Below are 20,622 nucleotides of genomic sequence, written 5' to 3'. Positions count from 1 at the left end.
AAAGCAGTTGCTCACAGGCATGAAAGTTACCGAATTATCAGTTTAATACGTCATGGTTGCAAAACGCTAAAACAAGCTCTTTACAGAAGAATGGAGAAACTGATAGAGGCCGACCTCGGGTAAAATGAGTTTGGATTCCGGAGAAATGTAGGAAAACGTGCGGTAATACTGATCATACGACTTATCTTAGGAGATGCGTTAAGGAAAGACAAACCTACATTTGTAGAACCTGTATACTTAGGGAACGCTTTTGACAATGTTGACTGGAATACTCTCTTTGAAATTCTGAAGGTATCAGGGCTAAAATACAGGGAGCGCAAGGCTCTTTACAACTTGCAGAGAAACTAGACAGCAGTTGTAAGAGTCGAGGGATATGAAAGGTGGCGGTGGTCTACAATGGAGTGGGACAACTTTGTGGACTATCCCCGATATTGTTTAATATGTACTCTGAACAAGCAGTAAAGGAGACCAAAGAATAATCTGGAATAGGATTTAAAGTTCATGGAGGAGAAATAAAAGCTTTGAGTTTCACGGGTGACACTGTAATTCTGTCACAGACAGCAGAGTTCTTGGAAGACCAGTTGAACTGCATGGACAGTGTGCTAAAAGAAGGATACAAATTAACATCAACAAAAGCAAAACAAGGATAAGGAAATGTGGTAGAATTAAATCAGGTGGTGCTAAGGGAATCAGATTAGGAACGAGACACTTAAAGTAATACATGATTTTTGTTATTTTGACAGTAAAGTAACTGTTGATAGCCGAAATGGAGAAGATATAAAATATAGACTGGCAATAGCAAGGAAAGCATTTCTGAAGAAGAGATATTTATTAACACTGAATACATATTTAAGTGTTAGGAAGTCATTTCTGAAAGTATTTATCTGGAGTGCAGCCATGTACGGAAGTGAAACATGGACGACAAACAGTTTAGATGAAAAGAGAAGAGGAGCTTTCGAGATGTGGTGCTACAGAAGAATGCTGAAAATTGGATGGATGGATGACGTAACTAATGAGGATGTATTGAATAGAAGTAGGGAAAATGGTTCAAATGGCTCTGAGCACTATGGGACTTAACATCTATGGTCATAAGTCCCCTAGAACGTATGGAAAGTTCTCTGCCTGCAGCAGACCTTGGAATACTTTTCCCTCACCTTCTGGTGTAATGACTTATTACACGACTCTAACACTACTACTGTCTCTCAAGCTGTCCTTCAACTTTTAATTTCATTAATACAATGGTGTTGTGTTTATTGTAATCCAACTTTATTAAAAAAAAGAGCTCTTATTTTCAACAATGTGGAAACGGCCCTCTAATTTCCTTCCAGCCTTTTGATTTCTTTTTGGTGAGAAAAACCAACTACGCCGTGTGTTCAGAGAAGGGTAGGCAAGCCGAACGACGTCTCCGACTTCAGAAGACACGCCTTGGTAATTAGTGGAACATCAAGGAACGAGCTGTTGTTCTTGTTTCCGATGAACTACGTCTCTCACAAGAGAGCATCTAGAATGATAATACCCCTTGCGTTTCTCTTTCACTGTCTTTCGCGCGCTTACTTAGTTATGCTTACTTCTCAATAAATGTCTTTTATTGTAATAGTAACATTTCTAGACAGCTATTTTATGTGTAAGTCATACATCCATAATCAAATGGCCATTTGCGTTGGGCGAACTTTTTGTAAAATATCGTAACAGTTGCAAAATTAAATAGATAAATAATAAAAATGGGACATTACTCTGAGTCAGCGTCCTCTGCCTAGAATGACGTGAGATGAAACTGTGCACATTAAGTAGGATTTACCCATGAATTCCGGTTCTGGTACTCCTATGGATGGTTACCTTCTGAGTATTTTGGTACAAGGGACACGCAGCCTCCGGAGGCTTGTTATATATATTTCGTTTCTTGCCCCACTTAGATTTGTATCTAAATTGCATTGAAGTGCACATGTCGATGGCATGCGCTGTTAATACTGTTTGCAAACATGTGAAGAATCTACTTTTGAGGCTTAGATCGATACTCGCAGCCACGGAAGTAGTACGTGAAACTCTCCTGATTCTTGAGCATTAAGATGGTCGATGGTGCGTCACTGTAGACTTTGTCGTCACCACGGTGATCGAAATTTTGAATAATAACCCTAAGAGAACGTCCCTTCATTTGTTACATGCTGTTCTGCAGACCGACAGAAGAAATTGAATACACTGTGATAAAAGTGTACGTCTTTAGTCTGAGGGTCATTGCATTACTCTGTGTGGTGTGTTGTACGTTTTGGTTATTGTATATTACAGTGAAGACTCAAAGAAACCGGTAAACCTGCCTAATATCATGAGGGCCCCCGCGAGCGCGCAGAAGCGGCGCAACACGACGTGGCATGGACTCGACTAATGTGCTGGAGGGAACTGACACCACGAATCCTGCAGGGGTGTCGTTAAAGCCGTAAGGGTACGAGGGGGCGGAGATCCTTTCTGAACAGGACGTTGCACGGCATCCCAGTTATGCTCAACAATGTTCATGTCTGGGGAGTTAGGTGGACAGCGGAAGTGTTTAAACTCAGAAAAGTGTTCCTGGAGTCACTCTGAAGCAATTCTGGACGTGTGGGGTGTCGCATTCTCCTGCTGGAATTTCACGAGTCTGTCGAAATGCACAGTGGACATAAATGCAGGTGATCAGACAGGATGTCAGAGTCTTATCTAGACGTGTCAAGGGTCCCATATCACTCCAATCGCACACGCCCCACACCATGACACAGCCTCTACCAGTTTGAACAGTCCCCTGCTGACCTGCAGGGTTTGTGGATTCATGAGGTTGTCATCATATCCGTATACATCCATTCTCTCGATACAATTTAAAACGAGACCCAATCGACTATGTTTCCAGTCATCAACAGTTCAGGCGAGGGGTAAAGCTTTGTGTCGTGCAGTCATCAGGGGTTAAGAGTGGGTCTTCGGCTCCGAAAGCCCATATCGATGATTTTTGGTTGAATGTTTCGCACGCTGACACTTGCTGATGGCCCAGCATTGAAATCTGAAGCAATTTGCGGGAGGGCTGCACTTCTGTCACGCTGAACGATTCTCTTCAGTCGTCGTTGGTCCCGTTCTTGCAGGATCCTTTTCCGGCCGCAGCGATGTCAATGATTTGATGGTTTACTGGATTCCTGATATGCACGGTACACTCGTGAAAAGGTCGCACGGAAAAATCCTCACTTCATCGCTACCTCGGAGATGCCGTATCCCATTACTCGTGCGCTGACTACACACCACGTTCAAACTCCCTTAAATCTTGATAATCTCCACATTGTAGCAGGAGTAACCGATGTAACAACTGCTTCAGACACTTGTCTTATATAGGGGATGCCGACCGCAGCGCCGTATTCTCTGTGTTTGAATAGTATACCTGTACCAGTTTCTTTTGCGCTTCAATGTGTGAGACTCTTTTCTGTTGTGAAGGTATTTTCAGAGATATAAATGTGATTGTGATATGAGCTGTATCAGGTAGAAATTCCTGCTATTCGGTGCTGCACTTTTGTGTGACAACACAACCACTGAATATTTTGTCAAGAATCACGTATTTTAAAAATAAAGGGAACTTTTTTAAATTAACGACTATTCTATTAAAAGAAAAAGCTCTCAAAGCAACTGAAGCGTAGTTGTGGTGAAAGACGGCACATTATAAGTCGTCGCAGGCGTTACTCAAAAAAAATTATCGCCAGTAAATCTGTCAATCCTTCTGAGCGATACGAAACTACTCAATGTTGGCAGAACGACTAAGAGCTGCGATGACAACGTATAGAGCTGCTTCTCCTTTTTAATAATTTCAAAGTAACGTTCAGGTTTTGTATTAATAATTAATGACATCCTGGTCTGTTGAACACGATGGAACATTCAAAAAGCTGATACATAATCCATAGCGGCAGAAGCCATTTGTCATTCATTGCTGGATAAGTTCTGCTTTGGACTTTTTCAAGCATTCTATTCACCTTCCATCAGGTAGTAGTCAAGATCCTGTATTGTCTTTCAAGCAGAGTACTTGCTAGGCCATTTTTCCACTTATTAGCTTGGAAACACAAGTTGTCCCGCTGAATTTAACTTCTTTTCACACGTAACTACGTCTTACACTCTGTGTATTTCTTTCATTCGTTTGTTTGCTACTAATAAAACGAAGGTATTTGAGGGTTTCAGGTAGCTCTTACTCCCAATTGTCCGCAATTTAGAGAGTGCTTTAGGCCTAATGTTGTTGATTTACGAATCCTCAGTTGCTATTAATATCATACTAATGATATTTGGGTTCTGTCAGTCAGTTTTCTACTGAGTAAATATACTGTTTCACTCTTTAATTTCCTTAAAGATTTAAAAACACTCTATTGTGCGAGAAGGTACGATATTTGACTGCTTATTTAAGTCACATTGTCATCTTTTGGGGAAAATTAAAAACTGCAAATAGATTTTAGATTTTCACTGCAGGAGTGGTTTGACGTCCTCTACAAAAAGCAGTGATTTATCTGCTTAACTAAGAAAAAACGGCAAGAAAGTTTGATCACAGCAGTACACTAGCGCTTATCTGTGACTTGGTACAAGCCGATAAATATCAGCTTTCACACTGAGTAGTTTAGTTTTAACGTTTCGTAGGGGGAACGTTCTACGTGAAAATGACGGAGCTGTGGCCTGTAAGTGAATTGTGATTGATTGACGTTTTAAGCACATTAGAAAAATTCTTAACACTGTTGATGAAACTGACATCGCGTAATTAACGACAACAATGATAGGCTGTGATATCACAGAAATATCCCCTGCGTTGGACTGCTGTTGATGACGTATATGTATTTGTTGTGCGGATAAAAACTATCGACTTGTTAGAAATTAATTCGATGAGATACACAAACGTTACAAATAACTTTTTGCAGTTTGTCGCATTTTAGAATTAACTTACTGTAAAATACAACAGTGCAAAGGATTTTTGTACAATGTCAGACAAAATTATAGTGTCTGACGGAGAGAGGCAGAACATATAACAGTTCTTTAATTAAAGGTCAATACACATATTCGACGTAGCAAATATAACTGTTCATATTAGCGAGTATGAAAAGTTTACTCAAATAAAGACGCGCTCCATTCTGTGACGTCACTGGTGCTCGCTCTAGCGCTGTAATAAGGTAATGTTTTCGTGGCGCGCCCGCCGCTCCCGCTTCACTCTTCAGAGATGGTGGGGTCCCAAGCTGTGCTTAGGTGCAAGCCCACGTCTTTATTGAGAGTATTGTCACAAATTTTTACGTCGATCGCTTCTTTCAAGACGCTGTCCTAGCAACGTCTTTTCGAATACAATACGATGTCCGTTTTATAGAACACGCTACTGCCTATTTCGCAGATTGTTGATGGTGAAGATATTACTGCTCAATAGTATGCACCGTCTCTTTGCTGGAGCGAGCAACAGAGACGTCACAAAAGTCAGTGTACCTATGCAAAGAAAACAGCAACAACCAGAAGACAGTCACCTGACGCGGCAGGAAATTTTATCAATATACGGGGCGTTGTAGAAGACGTTTTAAAAATTTGGGGACAGGTTCCTTACCCAAAAACAACAGCAAAATGTTCAGTAAACATGGGCTCTTAAATGCACACCTTCAGAGATTTGAAAACTTGTTCATCTTCGATACCGCAAAGCACGGATCTTCTACTGCAAGCACGTTGCTTTCCATACTTTGGGAAGAGGTAGTATGGACCAAAACAACAAAAAGAGTCCAATAAACGTTGGCTCTGAAATGCATGCCTTAAGAGTTACTAGCTCTTGTTCATCTTCGCTACAGTGAAACACGTATCTTCTACTAAAGAAATGCTCTTAGGTCTTAAGGTATGTATTCTAGAGATCATGTTTAATACACATTTTTTCTTCTTCTTTTGGTGTAAGTAACCTGTCTCAGAGTTTTTAAAACGTCATTTTGAAACACCCACTATAGTGCTGCGAATCCTTGTACTCGTATACCACATCAAATAAATGTGTGAACAAAGCAGTCACGTTTAAAGAGCTTATCATCTCCCCTAAATGAGTGTCGCAATCTACATTGCTGTCGCTTATTTAGCACGTGCCGACTGCACTGCCAGTGTGTCCAAAATGAGTCTTTCACTCTGCACTAGTGTCGGCTAGCTTTTCGCGCGCAGATTTAACCATTAAAACGATCTACTTTCTCGAGAACATACATCGCTGCACCTACTGTCGTTCACCATTGGATTTCTCTTTTTTCCTACTTACCATACGCTTCTTCGACAGAATTTTGGCATGGACTAGGTATCGAAAAACGTGAAAGCAGCACAAAATTCGAATGTTCGTTGTAATGTCGTTCGTATTAAATACACAAAATGTGTTCCCAGATACGATAATACACTGACGGAAAGAATCACAACATACAAAAAATTATGTAGAGTAACGAAATTTGGAAGACACATTTGTCTAGGTAAAATATTAAAGTGATTGGCGCTCCAAGACCACAGGTTAATGCAAGAGAGAGACAAACCATTGTAAATGTGCAATGCTGGTACATTAATAAGCGGTATAACCGCCAGAATGTTGAATGCAAGCAAGCAAACGAGCAGGCCAAGGCAACATGTCTACACTCTCTAGAGCATGTTAGAATACAAGATCGGTATGTGGTCGAGGGTTATCCTGGAATGCTGTTAATGAGTGGCACCATAAAAGATCGAATCACCAGAGTGACGTACAAATTTGCAGCCATGGTGCGTGGGATAACCAAGAGAGTACATAAGAGCCGGCCGGTGTAGCCGTGCGGTTCTAGGCGCTTCAGTCTGGAACCGAGTGACCGCTATGGTCGCAGGTTCGAATCCTGCCTCGGGCATGGATGTGTGTGATGTCCTTAGGCTAGTTAGGTTTAAGTAGTTCTAAGTTCTAGGGGACTGACGACCACAGATATTAAGTCCCATAGTGCTCAGAGCCATTTGAACCATTTGCTGCCATAAGAAATCGCACGTTAGACTATAACTCCAGGTGTACGTCCACCGTGTCTAGACTGCAGACAGGTTGGTTGCAGACGCTGACCTGGCTTCACTCTAACCAACAAACGCCTAGCACTGGCACCGAGCCATAATCGGCTTTCATCAGAAGACACAACAAACCTCCACTCAGCCGTCGAATGAGCTTTCACTTGACACCACTGAAGTGGCAAATGACAGTAGTTTGGAGTCACTGGAATGCACGCTGCAAGGCGTGTAGCTCGGATCTGTTCTTGAAGTAATCGATTTGCATCACTTCGTTTTGGTGTGAACTGCTGCTCAAATAGCTGCTGCAGATACAGTATGATGCGTCAGTCATACGCCGAACACGATGGTCTTCCCTGTCGGTAGTGCCATGTGGCCATCCGGAGTCCAGTCTTCTCGCGCCGTACATTCTCTTGACCACAGCTGTCAGCAGTGATACACAGTGCCTCAAGCCCGCCCGGTTAGCCGTGCGGTATAACGCACCGCTTTCCGGATTGGCAAGGAGCGCCTGGTCCCCGGCACGAATCCGCCCGGCGGACTTGGATCGGGGTCCGGTGAGGCGGCCAGTCTGTGGATGGTTTTTAGGCGGTTTTCCACCTTCCTCGGCGAATGCTGGCTGGTTCCCCTTATTCCGCCTCAGCTACACTATGTCGGCTATTGCTGCGCGGTCGTGCGGTAGCGTTCTCACTTCCCACGCCCGGGTTCCCGGGTTCGATTCCCGGCGGGGTCAGGGATTTTCTCTGCGTCGTGATGACTGGGTGTTGTGTGATGTCCTTAGGTTAGTTAGGTTTAAGTAGTTCTAAGTTCTAGGGGACTGATGACCATAGATGTTAAGTCCCATACTGCTCAGAGCCATTTGAACAATTTTTTTTAACGTACTACGCACTTGCAGGGATCAGTGAGCCCATTGGCACTCATTTCTCAGTGCCGTTGCCTTATTTCAAACAAATATTCTCGTAGAGACAATTACTACTGATTAGATGCAATTTTTTATTTTATAGACTTTGTTCACGTTTTCCGACCGTAGGCAATATTCTAACCTACATAATACGCAACTGTATCGGTAGGACATACTGCAGAAACTACAAACAGAACTTCAGCCGCTGTTGTCAAGAAAGGTTTGGAGATTCCAGATGTATGCGTCTTTCCACACATCTCAGTATAGGTTTCCAGCCGTAATCGATTTGCCCATACACCAGCTCCAAAGTCCACTGCTGAATACGAAGTTGAGGTACACAAGCACAACATTCAGTGACATTTTGGAATCTACAATACTGAAACGGGCTGTTTAGTGTACAATTTTGACAGCCTTCGGCGAACTGTTGCTATCGGTGTGGAAACATTTCTTCCCTCCCCTGCCCCTCCCCTCCCCCCCCCCCTTCAACATCAATGTGCAGACCTATATATTTGAAAACAATATTTCCATTTATTACAATTCCACGGAACCCAGTAGTGTAGACTAGCGTATTTGCACCATTTTCATTGCTGCGCAAACAAGTTCTCCACGTACGGGTACACCACCATTACTCTACCACGCAAACACAGGGGTTACACTCGTTCCCCTGGGAGGGGGGGAGGGGGGTCCACTGGGGACCAAACCGCACAGTTAACCCTGAAAGAGTGGTTCGATGTGGGTCGGCAGAGCGGTGGACTGCGGTAGTCGTCGTGGGGTTGTGGACCACTGCGGCTGTGGCGGGGACGGAGCCTCTCCGTCGTTTCTAAGTCCCCGGTTAACATGCAGTACAATACAATATACTGTGCCTACATTCCTGTCAAGGGTTTCCGCAGTATCGCAGAAGAAACATTAAACTTCTCGTAGCCCTATTTCGATTCTCGTTCAGACCCAGTGAGTTGTTGATAATGGCGTCTTTGTCGCATTGGAAGCATTCTTGACTAACGTCAGCTCACCACATCCAATCTCAAAGGTAACTAACGCTCACGACGGTTACAGCGTATATTTTTAGCAAACCTGATTTGCATCCCTATCTGGTGTTACTAGCGCCACTCTTATGAGACTGGTGCGAAATCTGAATAGACGTCATCTTTCAGGTGGAAAAACACGCCTGCCAAATGTCGTTCGTATCGCATGACTCCTTTTTGATGCTGCGACTTTTTTCCGTCAGTGTACAACAACTGTGCCCTTCACTAGAACCACACAAAATTTTTTGCCGGAGTGGGAGTCGAACCCAGATTTGCCTCTTACCGCGAGCGATCGCCTTTACTCCTTCAGCTATTAGAGCAAACGCAAGAACTTATGCAAACTACCACATATCATAGTATCTCGTCCCGCACTGTTCGCACTTATGTGTTCTCACACAGGGACAGACATTGTTTTACTCGTCAGTTTGACTTCGCTTTGGCGTGAAATACAGTTACTGCAGTGTCTGTCTTTCTGTTCTTGAAGATGCTTTTGCATGACTTTCAGTTATCAGATTTACACAAATTTCTACAGCTTTCGCCTGCAGAATAAAGAATTTACATAATGTAAACTGGCTGCGGAAGAACTTTAAAAATTAACGTAAGGAATTCACCGCAGAATCGGAGCACGAAGGAACGTACGGAAAACACTGACAAGAAGAGCGGACAGGATGGTAGGACATATGTTAAGACTTCAAGGAATAACTTACATTCCACTAGAGGGGGCTGTAGAGAGCAAAAACTGTAGAGGAAGACTGAGAATGGAATACGTCCAACGAATAATTGAGGACGTAGACTGTAAGTGCTACTCTCTGAGATGACGAGACTAGCGTAAGAAAGTCTTTCGTGATGGGCCGCATCAAACCAGTCACAAGTCTAATCATTTCATCCTCACTGTTTCACCCTCTGCAAATTCAAATACAGTAACTTTTGCCCTCAATCGCATTTTCCTCTTCACTTCGCCACCGAACAACGGAACGATACATTATCAGTAACAAAAGATTGCAAGTTGATCGAACATACACAAGTCACCCAACCTAGTGCACACGGTTGTGACGTCATGCACTCTGTGTGGAGTCATTCGTTTTTCAGAATATTCTGGCAGAATGTGGCAAAGAGCCGCGGAGAGAGAGAGAGAGAGAGAGAGAGAGGCGAAGACAGACACCGCAGGGCAGCAGAATACGGCAGAGTAGAACTGATTAGATCGATTTTTGGTGAAGAGTTAATGGGCTCATTAAGTAAAGAAGAATGCTCTTTGAGTTATCTGATTATGTCAAGGTTGGTTCCATGTCTGACGAACTATAAGCAGCTACATTTGCAGTTAAATTTCTTTCATAAAAGCAGTCAGAGTTCATGCAAATTAAATAATATAAACAAGTGTCAAATTTCCGTTGCACACATATATCTTACTACTGAGACAGTGACCACAAGCAGATTACACATGTTTTAATGTGTCAGAATTCTTTAAACAGAAAAGTGCAGTTATGCGCCAAAGTTACTAAGATACTGCTGCGCAGTTGATTAGCTCCACAGTGCTATGATCCAGTGAGACAGCGACAGTGTTTGTTATACACACCTCAGACAGAAAGATTCAGTAACAACGTATACAACAAGTGTACCATATGGCCACCGTTCATGTGAAGGCAGTATTTAGCATGTCTCCATATCGATGCCCATATTCATTGAAAAATCGCAGGCGTGTTGCAGATGCATTGAGATAAGTTCATAAATATCTGAAAAAGAAAAAGCCAACGGGTTGAACTCAAGAGGACATGGGAGCCCACGCCATTGGCGAGCCACTACCGATACACTTGCTATCGTAACGCTATTTGCCAGTACTTACGTATCTGCAATGATGATAGACCATCGCAGTTTATCACCATGTACTGTACACCTCACATGCGGTGATTCGAAATCACGTAGCCGTAGACATTAATAGTGTTGTAACTTTGGCGTGGCTGGAATTGCGCAGATGTTGTATTGGAGAAGCAGTACGTTTGCAACTTACCTTTATAAGGATTATTTGCTTGCTTCACTTTTTGTTTTGTTTTTGTAATACCCAAATACTCTATACAGCGAGCAATAAGATTGAGCAGCAAGGTGATAAAGCTGTTCGCTCCTACAAACAGAACTCAACAGCGCACATTAAAGGGCAACACGTGAAACACTTACAGAGAAACCTCACAGGTGCTACCACCGCGGCCATATTATGCGCACGATTGAAGTAGGGTCATCAATTCCCCTTCTGTGTTTACTTATAAACCACTTTGTTATTTAACCAAAGTACACTATTCAAAGATGATGATGCTGATGTCTGGCTTGTGGGGCGCTCAACTGCGCGGTCATCAGCGTCCACACGAAGTCCCAGTTTTTACACAGTCCAATTTTTTCGTTTTTTACACAGTCCAGTTTAGTCACTGTCACAAAGGATGACGATGAAATGATGAGGAAAACACAAACACCCAGTCCCTGGCAGAGAAACTCCCCAACTAAGCCGGAAATCGAACACAGGACCCCATTATCTAGAGGCAGCAACGCTAGCCACTAGACCATTCAAAAAGATTTTCATTCGCCCCAGTTCACTTTTGGCGACGCCTATAAAACTCCTACAACTGTAAACGAAGTTTTCTTTCGGTATCAGTCGCAGCTTCAGAGTCACACATGTGTGGGGATTCCTATCAGTGCTATGCAGACAACCGTACACTGCAATCGTAATAGCCACCTGCCCTATACCATGTCCAGTTGGTGCCATTTGATCTGATTCTACCTGATGATGACACGCAGACAACTAGCATATTTGTCACACATGCTGCAGAAATATCTACCAGTTGCAGTTTGTGTAGTCGTCTTCGCGTCAGACAATTTGTGCTTTAAATATCAATAGCAGACATTCGGCTTTACTTTAATACCTGTCCACGATAGATTTAACATTTTCCTAAGAGTCTTCGCATGGACAGTCGCAGAGTTTGAGATCGCAGATGTCTCACACACACGCTATTGTATCAGTAGTCGTGTTTGAGATACGAGCCGCAAGCGATATATCGTCAACATTTTCCTTTCTATCCCAAATGCATTAGAATCAGCAGGAAAGGTATTTGCAAACACGGCTAGTCATACATACACTTGCACCGAAAACCCTTCGGACAACAGGCAAGTGTTACGGAGATGCTTCGAGCACTCAAGTGGGAAACGTGAAGGGAAGACGACGTGCTTTTCCAGGACCTCTATTGAGAAAATGTAGAGAACCTGTATTTGAAGGTGACTGCAGAACGATTCTACTGTCACCAACATACAAGGGTCGTTCCGAAAGTAATGCCTCACATTTTTATTCATGGAAACTACAGGAGATAAAGAAGTCGCAACAGCACAGGTAAACAGAGCCATACTTCAGCTACAGAATATCATTTTTCCACATAGTCACCACCTTTCGTTAGGCACTTTTGCCAACGATGAAACAACCCCGCATGCCGCCCTTATAAATACTGGAACCACCTGAGGTGAGCCACTTCCTTAAAGTTTTGACAGCAGCATCAGGGTCTTGAAAATTTTCGCCACATAGTCCATCTTACATAGGCCCAAAGAGATGGAAGTGTGATGGCTCTAAATCGGGACTGTACGTTAGATGTGTTAAGACAGTCCAGCCGCATTTTGAAATGAGTTGCTCCGTGGCGAAACTGGTGTGCTGCCTGATGTTATCATGTTGTGGGTGAAAGTTGGTCTTCTCCTCTGCCTTACCCTGGAAATTCGGGCTTTCAGCTTAGTCCGTGTCGTCGTGTAGCGCGCTGAACTGACAGTTTCTCCAGCCTCCAGGACATTCAAAAGAACCACTCCCTGGCTATCCCAAAAGAGTGCGCGCATCAATTTGCCTGCAGACGGATGTACCTTGAATTTCTTCTTTAACGGAGAATTCACATGTCGGCATGCATTGACTGTCTTTCGTATTCCAGCTCGTAATGGTGACATCACGTCTCATCTCCGGTGATGCTATTCAGAAAATGTTCACCTTCAGCTTCATATTGGTCCAGCAGATCCTGACAAATTTCCATTCGTTCAGTTTTTTGTTCATTTGCAAACACCCGCGGGACCCGTCTCGCAGAGACTTTGCGATAACCAAGACGTTTCAGCATTTGTTCCAAGGCATTCTAGCCAACATTCAGCTGTGCACACACAATTCTCTGGTCGATATCGGCCGCTCAGCACGGATGAGTTGGTCAGTACGCTCTTCATTCCGAGGAATGACAGCTGTGCAGGGTAGACTGGGCCGTGGCTTGTCGTGCACACCCTTTTCACCACCTTCAAAATGTCGTACCCATGGCCTCACATTGCTCATGACTTTTGTATTGTCTCCTTACACCTTCAGCGAGCGTCGATGGATTTCAATCGACGGAATTTCTTCACCAATGAGAAATTCAATTACGTATCGCTGTTTTATACGCGCGTCCATATCAGCCTCCATTTTGGAACACTCCTCTACTGGCGAAAGCTACCGCAGAACAATGGAATCACTTGAAAATGAAAGAGGAAGGTTCAGGCATTGGCACTACACCAGTGACATCTGACGCGGACATCCAAAGTCACCAGCAAAAAATAGGAGACATTAGTTTCGGAACTTCCCTTGTATATTTCACGTAAGAACCATGAAGATAAGACACGAGAAACTAGGCCTCATACGGAGGCATATAGAAAGTCGATTTCTCTCGCTCCGCTTGCGAGTGGAACAGGAAGGGAAATAAGAACGTAGGCTTCCGCGGCCGGTGTCATAGTGATTAAAATTCTTCTGGGTATTATGCCGCGTCATTGCTAAAAACAGACAACAATAATAAACTAAAAAAATGGTTCAAATGGCTCTGAGCACTATGGGACTTAACATCTGAGGTCATCAGTCCCCTAGAACTTAGAACTACTTAAACCTAACTAACCTAAGGACATCACACACATACATGCCCGCGGCAATATTCGAACCTGCGACCGTAACGGTCGCGAGGTTCGAGACTGAAGTGCCTAGAACCTCTCGGCCACAGCCGCGGCAGTTAGGTTTAAGTAGTTCTAAGTTCTAGGGGACTGATGACCACAGATGTTAAGTCCCATAGTGCTCAGAGCCATTTTGAACCACTCGGCCACAACGGCCGGCCAATAATAAACTAAAACCAACGTTTCGGCCGAATTACAACGACTGCCGTGCCCTGAGGAAGGCCGTCGCAATTCGTTCGAAATGTCGGTTTTAGTTTATTATTGTTGTTAGTTTTCAGTAATGTCGCGGCATAATACCCAGAAGAATTTTAATCACTAGGAAGGGAAATGATTAGCAATGGTACAAAGTAACCTGCGTCATGGACCGTACGGTGGAGTTGCGGAGTAAGTATGTAGATGCAGAGGTAGGAATCGCTGTTTCACGCAGTCCCAAACGACACTTCATATTTATGTGGTGTTCCGTTGTCTAAACCAGTAGTTCTCAATCTTTTCTCCTTTGAGGCGTACGTTTCGAACTTCCGCAACAACGCTACACATGAATTTTCTCCTAGATGCAAAAAGCAAAACAAATGAGAAGCACCTACATTTTTCAAAATGTTATGCGTATATTCACTTGTAATGATGGTGATTTCTCTGAAATTAGGCTACTCGAAGGAACGATTTTGAGATAATCTTTTGTCTGTGAGAGATATTTTATCTCCGGAAGATCAGAACACATCAAAGATCTCGCGACACACCCGACAACTATTCGCGACACAACAATGTGTTGCGAAACGGCGGTTGAGATACGCTAGTCTACACTACTGGGTTCCGTGGAATTGTAATAAATGGTAATATTGTTTTCAAATATATAGGTTTGCATTTGATGTTGAGGGGGGGGGGGGGGAGGGAAGGGGCAGGGGAGAGAAGAAATGTTTCCACACCGATAGCAACAGTTCGCCGAAGGCTGTCAAAATTGTGCACTAAACAGCCCGTTTCAGTATTGTAGATTACAAAATGCCACTGGATGTTGTGCTTGTGTATCACAACTTAGTTGACTTTGGAGCTACTGTATGGGCACATCGATTACGACCGGAAAGCTGTAGATCTATACTGAGGTGTGTGGAAAGACGCATACACCTGGAATCTCGAGACCTTTCTTGACAACAGCGGTTGAAGTGCTGTTTGCAGTCTCTGCAGTATGTTCTACCGGTACAGTTGTGTATTACGTAGGTTAGAATACTGCCTACGGTCGGAAAACGTGAACAAAGTCTATAAAATAAAAAGTTGCATCTCATCACTTGTAATGGGCCCTACGAGAATATTTGTTTGAAATAAGGAAACGGCACTGAGAAATGTGTGGCAGTGAACTCACTGATCCCTGCAAGTGCATAGTATCTTACAAAATGTTACACAATATTGGTATAGCAGAATGAGAGATCCAGAGTGAAGCTTGTAAGTGGACACAAGAGCATGCACAGCATGGAACAGCCCTATATATGAATGTGGACTTCCTTCAATTGCACATTCTGACTTTAGCTGTGCGTGAGATTTTGTATTAAAATTAGAGCAATACGGCCTCGCAGAGACTCGATTAGAGGTGGAACAGCTAACAGCCGCAGGGCAGAAAGTGCATTAGACATAATGTAGTCAGCACGACAAGGGACTTGGCAAGATAAGAAGTCTTTCGTAAGACAGCCACGAAACCTTGAGGTATGTAGGACGTAAATAAAGTTGTTGTACATACATCGGGTTGACTTCCTTTCTTTAACTGCGGTGTGCTTATACACAAAAATTATTTCATTTTATTTATTGAACTCATTATTTTCCATTAAACATTTTTTCGACACAAGTAATTTTATGACTCCAGTTGGAACCATCATGGATTGTCATATGCTAACACTTGTGTGATGAACAACCTAGAGTAGAGGCTCAAGATGATAACTCTTGATGAAATGGCAAATTAGAGAAATTATGGAAATTCAACAATCAAGAATGTTCCAGGGCACTGGTATACAAGTCTCCAGACTCACAAAGTCCGACAGCCTGTAGACGACAATACTGCATCATCTGATTGTTTTCACAGCCTCATGTCGACCTTTCGCCACAAGCTGTCACTTATAAATCCGTTTTTTAACTCAACCGTATTTTGTACTTCATTGTTTTTCGATGATACTCTCCACATTTGAGACGCGGTGTCTTCCACTTAGTACCGGGTATGTCTTGAGAATCAACAGGTGGCTCAGACTGGTACACCTTGCTCTGTTACTTGTATACCAGCGTGCCTCTGTTCTCCTTGCAGATGGTGATCTTCCACGTGGAGAGGGGCCCGTTCTGCGAGCTGTTCCTGCAGTGCGTGACGTACGGCTTCTACACGGAGCCGTGGCAGGAGCAGCTGTACGCCGCCTTCAGCCTCATGTGCATGTTCGTGCTGCCGCTCGCCATCCTGATCGGAACATACGTCTCCACCGTCATCACCATTGCGAGTGAGTGTACCCAGCTGCACACCTTCCAGAGGTGTCGTACGCCCGAGCGCAGCCACCATTTCAACCTGCTTTACGGATATCGCCTTGCTTTTTAGCTGCGAAGAGGTTATCCTGGCCGTGTTGCTTAGTTTGTTATCGAGGATATCGGACAAAGTCGTTTGAGAAAAGTATTCGTCACATGATCAAAGAAAAAGTTTCAGCCAGTGACAGATGAAAATAGGCTATTTTACACGATCATGTTGTATGGTTGTTATTTCTGTTATAAATATCTTAACAGTGAAGGTGAAAACAGTGATATGTAATAACATATTTGCGTTTTTGCTCATACATTATTTTCCAGTTTTACCTCTGAATTTAGGGAGTTTTTTTATTGAGATCCTAAGATTTAATCATTCATCAACATCTATATAAAATGTAGTGGGGCCGCTCTATCACTAATGGCACGTCTTCCTTGAAATTTTGTTAAATCACTTTCATGTTCGTGAGATGTGGCACGATGGTAGACACATTTCAGGTCAACTCCGAGCACTCCAGCCTTGACAACAACAATAATAACAAAACTGTTTCGGTGCAATTAAGCCCAACAAATCCATCATTACACTTGCAGAATATATTTCCGAATAGCATTGTAGTGTTGGCAGAAGAGCCAACACCGTGTTACTAGAGAAGGCCGAAATGCACGCTTTTTAGCTCACACAGGCTGGCGTGAGGAGGGAAGAACTATACTGACGAGAGGTCTGGAACATGACAAGGAATGAGAATTCAGAAAGCGGACGTAATTAGTTTGATACTTAACTTAAATCCATTAATGATGAACGTCGCTCTTGACGGTACATGATTTCACAATATTGTCTGTTCAGAAGACATAGTAACTGAATATGGCGCCTTGCTAGGTCGTAGCAAATGACATAGCTGAAGGCTATGCCAAAACTGTCGTCTCTGCAAATGAGAGCGGATGTAGACAGTGAACCATCGTTAGCAAAGTCGGCTGTCCAACTGGGCGAGTGCTAGGGAGTCTCTCTAGACTAGACCTGCCGTGTGGCGGCGCTCGGTCTGCAATCACTGACAATGGCGACACGCGGGTCCGACGTATACTAACGGACCGCGGCCGATTTAAATGCTACCACCTAGCAAGTGTGGTGTCTGGCAGTGACACCACAGCATTTGTCACTGTATTTTCATAAAGATAGTAAGACTTTCAGTTTGTTTTATTTTCTCAGAATGAGGAATATCTGCCAAACCCGTTACACTCGTTGCTGTTCTCAACCACCATGCTCGTGAGTAAAGTATGAAACACTTCCACGACTTCTGAAAATGAGTTCTTATCGTTTAACAATTTCCATCACGTGTAAAGCGGATATCAGTCTATTTTCACTCACCAGTCGTAATCCTTTGCTACCATCATTCGCCTGTAACTTTCTATTCACTAATTGTAATAGAAATGACGCAAAAAATTTTACCGGAGAATATTTACGGTTTTTCTCCACGCACAGTCACAGTTAGCCGAAACATTGTAAAAATCAATAAAAGGAAGTCGTTGTGAAGGCAGCCTGAAAGATATATTCGCCAAGATAAGCAAAACTTTAGGATTATCTCTTTATGTCTCAATAACTACGTTAGCTGTTGCTAGCCATTCAAGGAGTGCTTTACATGATCTGGCAAAGCAACTGTCAAGTGGTCAATTAAGTGCCTTTTGACAATAAACTGCCCGATTTCCAGTTAATACATAGAATACAGTTCAACAGAGAACATCAATGTATGACGAACAGCCATGTAGAACATTCCACATTCCGAAATGAAATGTACAGAGCACACAACGGAAGAAACTAGACGTGACGAATCAATATTCATACGCCAGAGCTGAAAAAGTCCTATTTTTGCACAGAAAGAAAAGAGATATAGCTATTCAACACACATTAACTCAACAAGTGGATCCCTTCTACCCTCCTCCATCTCCCAAGATAGCAATGAGGAAGGTGCACCATTGTTCCAGATTTCCTATTTCATTTAAAGTGCAGTTATATGATAGGCGGTCAAACTAGCTTTCAGAGCTCTGTTTTATGTTTCTCCTGTCGTCAAAATGACCTTCCACATACTTTAGGGACCAGACGCGGTGAATAAGAGGAATGGCTGACCAACTGAAAACACAGAACCATCAACTTGACAGTGACATCTGGGGAAATTTGCTAAGCTGTGTTGTTCTGCAGCAAAAGAATCGCTATTGTTATCTTTCAAGACGTACCTACACACTTTTGTCGTTCAGCTATTGTCTACGTAATATTCTTCGGATATATTTCAGCCCTTAGGCAGGTAGTCCATGAACGGAATACGTGTTGTCCCGGGAAGCAGATGCCCTGCATTTCTGGCCATTTTTGGACGCGCAACTTCTTAGATAGCAGCCTCTTCCAGTATCTACTATGTAACATTCATTACTATTTGATTTCAGGACCTTAAAAGTGGACCCATACTTCATTCTTAACTAGTAATTTGGACAAAAAGTCCTTCGAAGCGTCAACGGGGCGAAAAAATGTTTTGGATGATTCGACTCATGCTTCTTCCTGTTCGCTGTTCAAATATTTTCGAAGAGGGGTAGTGCAGTAGTTAGCACACTGGACTCAGTTTCGGGAGGACGACGGTTCATACCCCCGTCCGGCCATCCTGATTTAGGATTTCCATCATTTCCCTAAATCGCTTAAGGGAAATGCCGGGATGGTTCCTTCGAAAGGGCACGGCCACTTCCCTTCTTCATCCTTCCTTAATCCGAGCTTGTGTTCCTTCTCTAATGACCTCGTTGTCGACGGGACGTTACACTATTCTTTTGCTCCTCCTCCTACTCAAATATTTCAACATCCACTTCGTTGAAAGCTTTCTCATGCGTAAAATATTGTTAATAATGAAATCAATACACTCCGTGGAGGATTTAAGTATCTTGATTTCCTTTCTGACGGATATTCGACGGTCCTAATCACAGAACTGTTTGTTGATGTTCTAGCCACTCACTTCGGATTCAGAATTTAAACGGGAAAATCGGGTTCTGACTGTGCCGTAAGTATGACACTTCTTCTTCAGCAATTCTGACATCTTAGTATGAAAATCCTTTGCAGACTTTGGCTATAGAAAAAGACACCTCATAATTCAAAGAGATAAACTATCCAACGTTTCTACCATCTCACGATCCACTTTACTTCACAACATTTATGTGAATAGGAAACTTGTAAGGTATCAAGTTATCATGTGATACCAAATTCATTTCTTACTCCGAGCTGTTGGGACCACACCTGGAAATTCTGCAGACGTCCATAAAACTGTTTGAGAAACATAATCGAACAGGTCGATGTTACATATCAATAGCACGTTCGCACATCTCAGTCATTTATAAATGATGTGTTATTCGGCCTTAGTGAAATGCTCCATAAAATGTTAGTTTTTGCGACAGTATATCCCAAGTGATTATTAGAGAAATGAAACTTGTTCCCCGTTAATCAAGGCAAATAATTAATTGCGATGAATTTTATTTCCTTTGAACAGGACAACCGAAGTCAGTAATCATTTAAGTATAGTCCTAAGGTTGGAAGTGGGTCGTTTTACGATTTACGGAATGTCTAAGTCTCTTTAAAAATAGTTCACACTTTATAATTGTAGATAATGTAATTAATACGTGTGAATGGGAAAGAACCGGTCCAGATTCACGTGAGGAACAAAGAAAAGTAAATGTATAGCACACGATGTTTATCGTGGAAATGATAAGGAGAGTTTCACATTACCTGGGAATGAAACATACATTTGAATAGGGTTTCTATTTTCTGGTCTGATTTGATAGCAGAACAGTAAACAGTGTCGGGAAAAGCTCAGACCCGTTTAAGGATAGCTCGGGTTTAATGTATCTAAGGAACTCGTGCATAATATAACTAAGAGAGAATACATGTTCAGTGATGTGTTTATGTTAAAACGATCTCATTTTGTATTACGTTTCGCCCTGAAGAAGATTTGTAGGGAAGAGGTGGAGGAGCCCCTTATAAACTTGACAATCAATATCCACATGAAATACGAAAGACGCTCGAATACGGTATGTCCACCTTCGACACGAATAAAAGTGGCGACGCGTCGTGGCGTGGAAGGAATGAGGTCTTGATAGGCCGCTGGAGGGAGTTGGCACCACATGTGCACACATAAGTTACCTAATTCCCGTAAATTCCTGGGAGCGGAGCAATGAACTATGACGCCACGTTCACATCCCAGATGTGTTCGATCGGGTCCAGATTTGCCGAGTTGGGGGCCACCACATCAATTG

At 43.0% G+C, this 20,622-nt stretch overlaps 1 protein-coding gene across 1 annotated transcript in view; it reads left to right on the top strand.

The window, feature by feature from the left end:
* The window catches only part of LOC126413202 (gonadotropin-releasing hormone receptor-like), a 748,063-nt gene that overhangs the window by 534,998 nt on the left and 192,443 nt on the right, over positions 1-20,622 (top strand). The window contains exon 3 of the mRNA XM_050083098.1: positions 16,148-16,331. Coding sequence (XP_049939055.1) covers positions 16,148-16,331 — 184 coding nt within the window. The remainder of the gene's footprint in view (positions 1-16,147; positions 16,332-20,622) is intronic.

Source organism: Schistocerca serialis, chromosome 7 (genome assembly GCF_023864345.2).
Source record: "Schistocerca serialis cubense isolate TAMUIC-IGC-003099 chromosome 7, iqSchSeri2.2, whole genome shotgun sequence".
Lineage (NCBI taxonomy): Eukaryota > Metazoa > Arthropoda > Insecta > Orthoptera > Acrididae > Schistocerca > Schistocerca serialis.
This window is presented reverse-complemented; position numbering and strand designations above follow the sequence as displayed.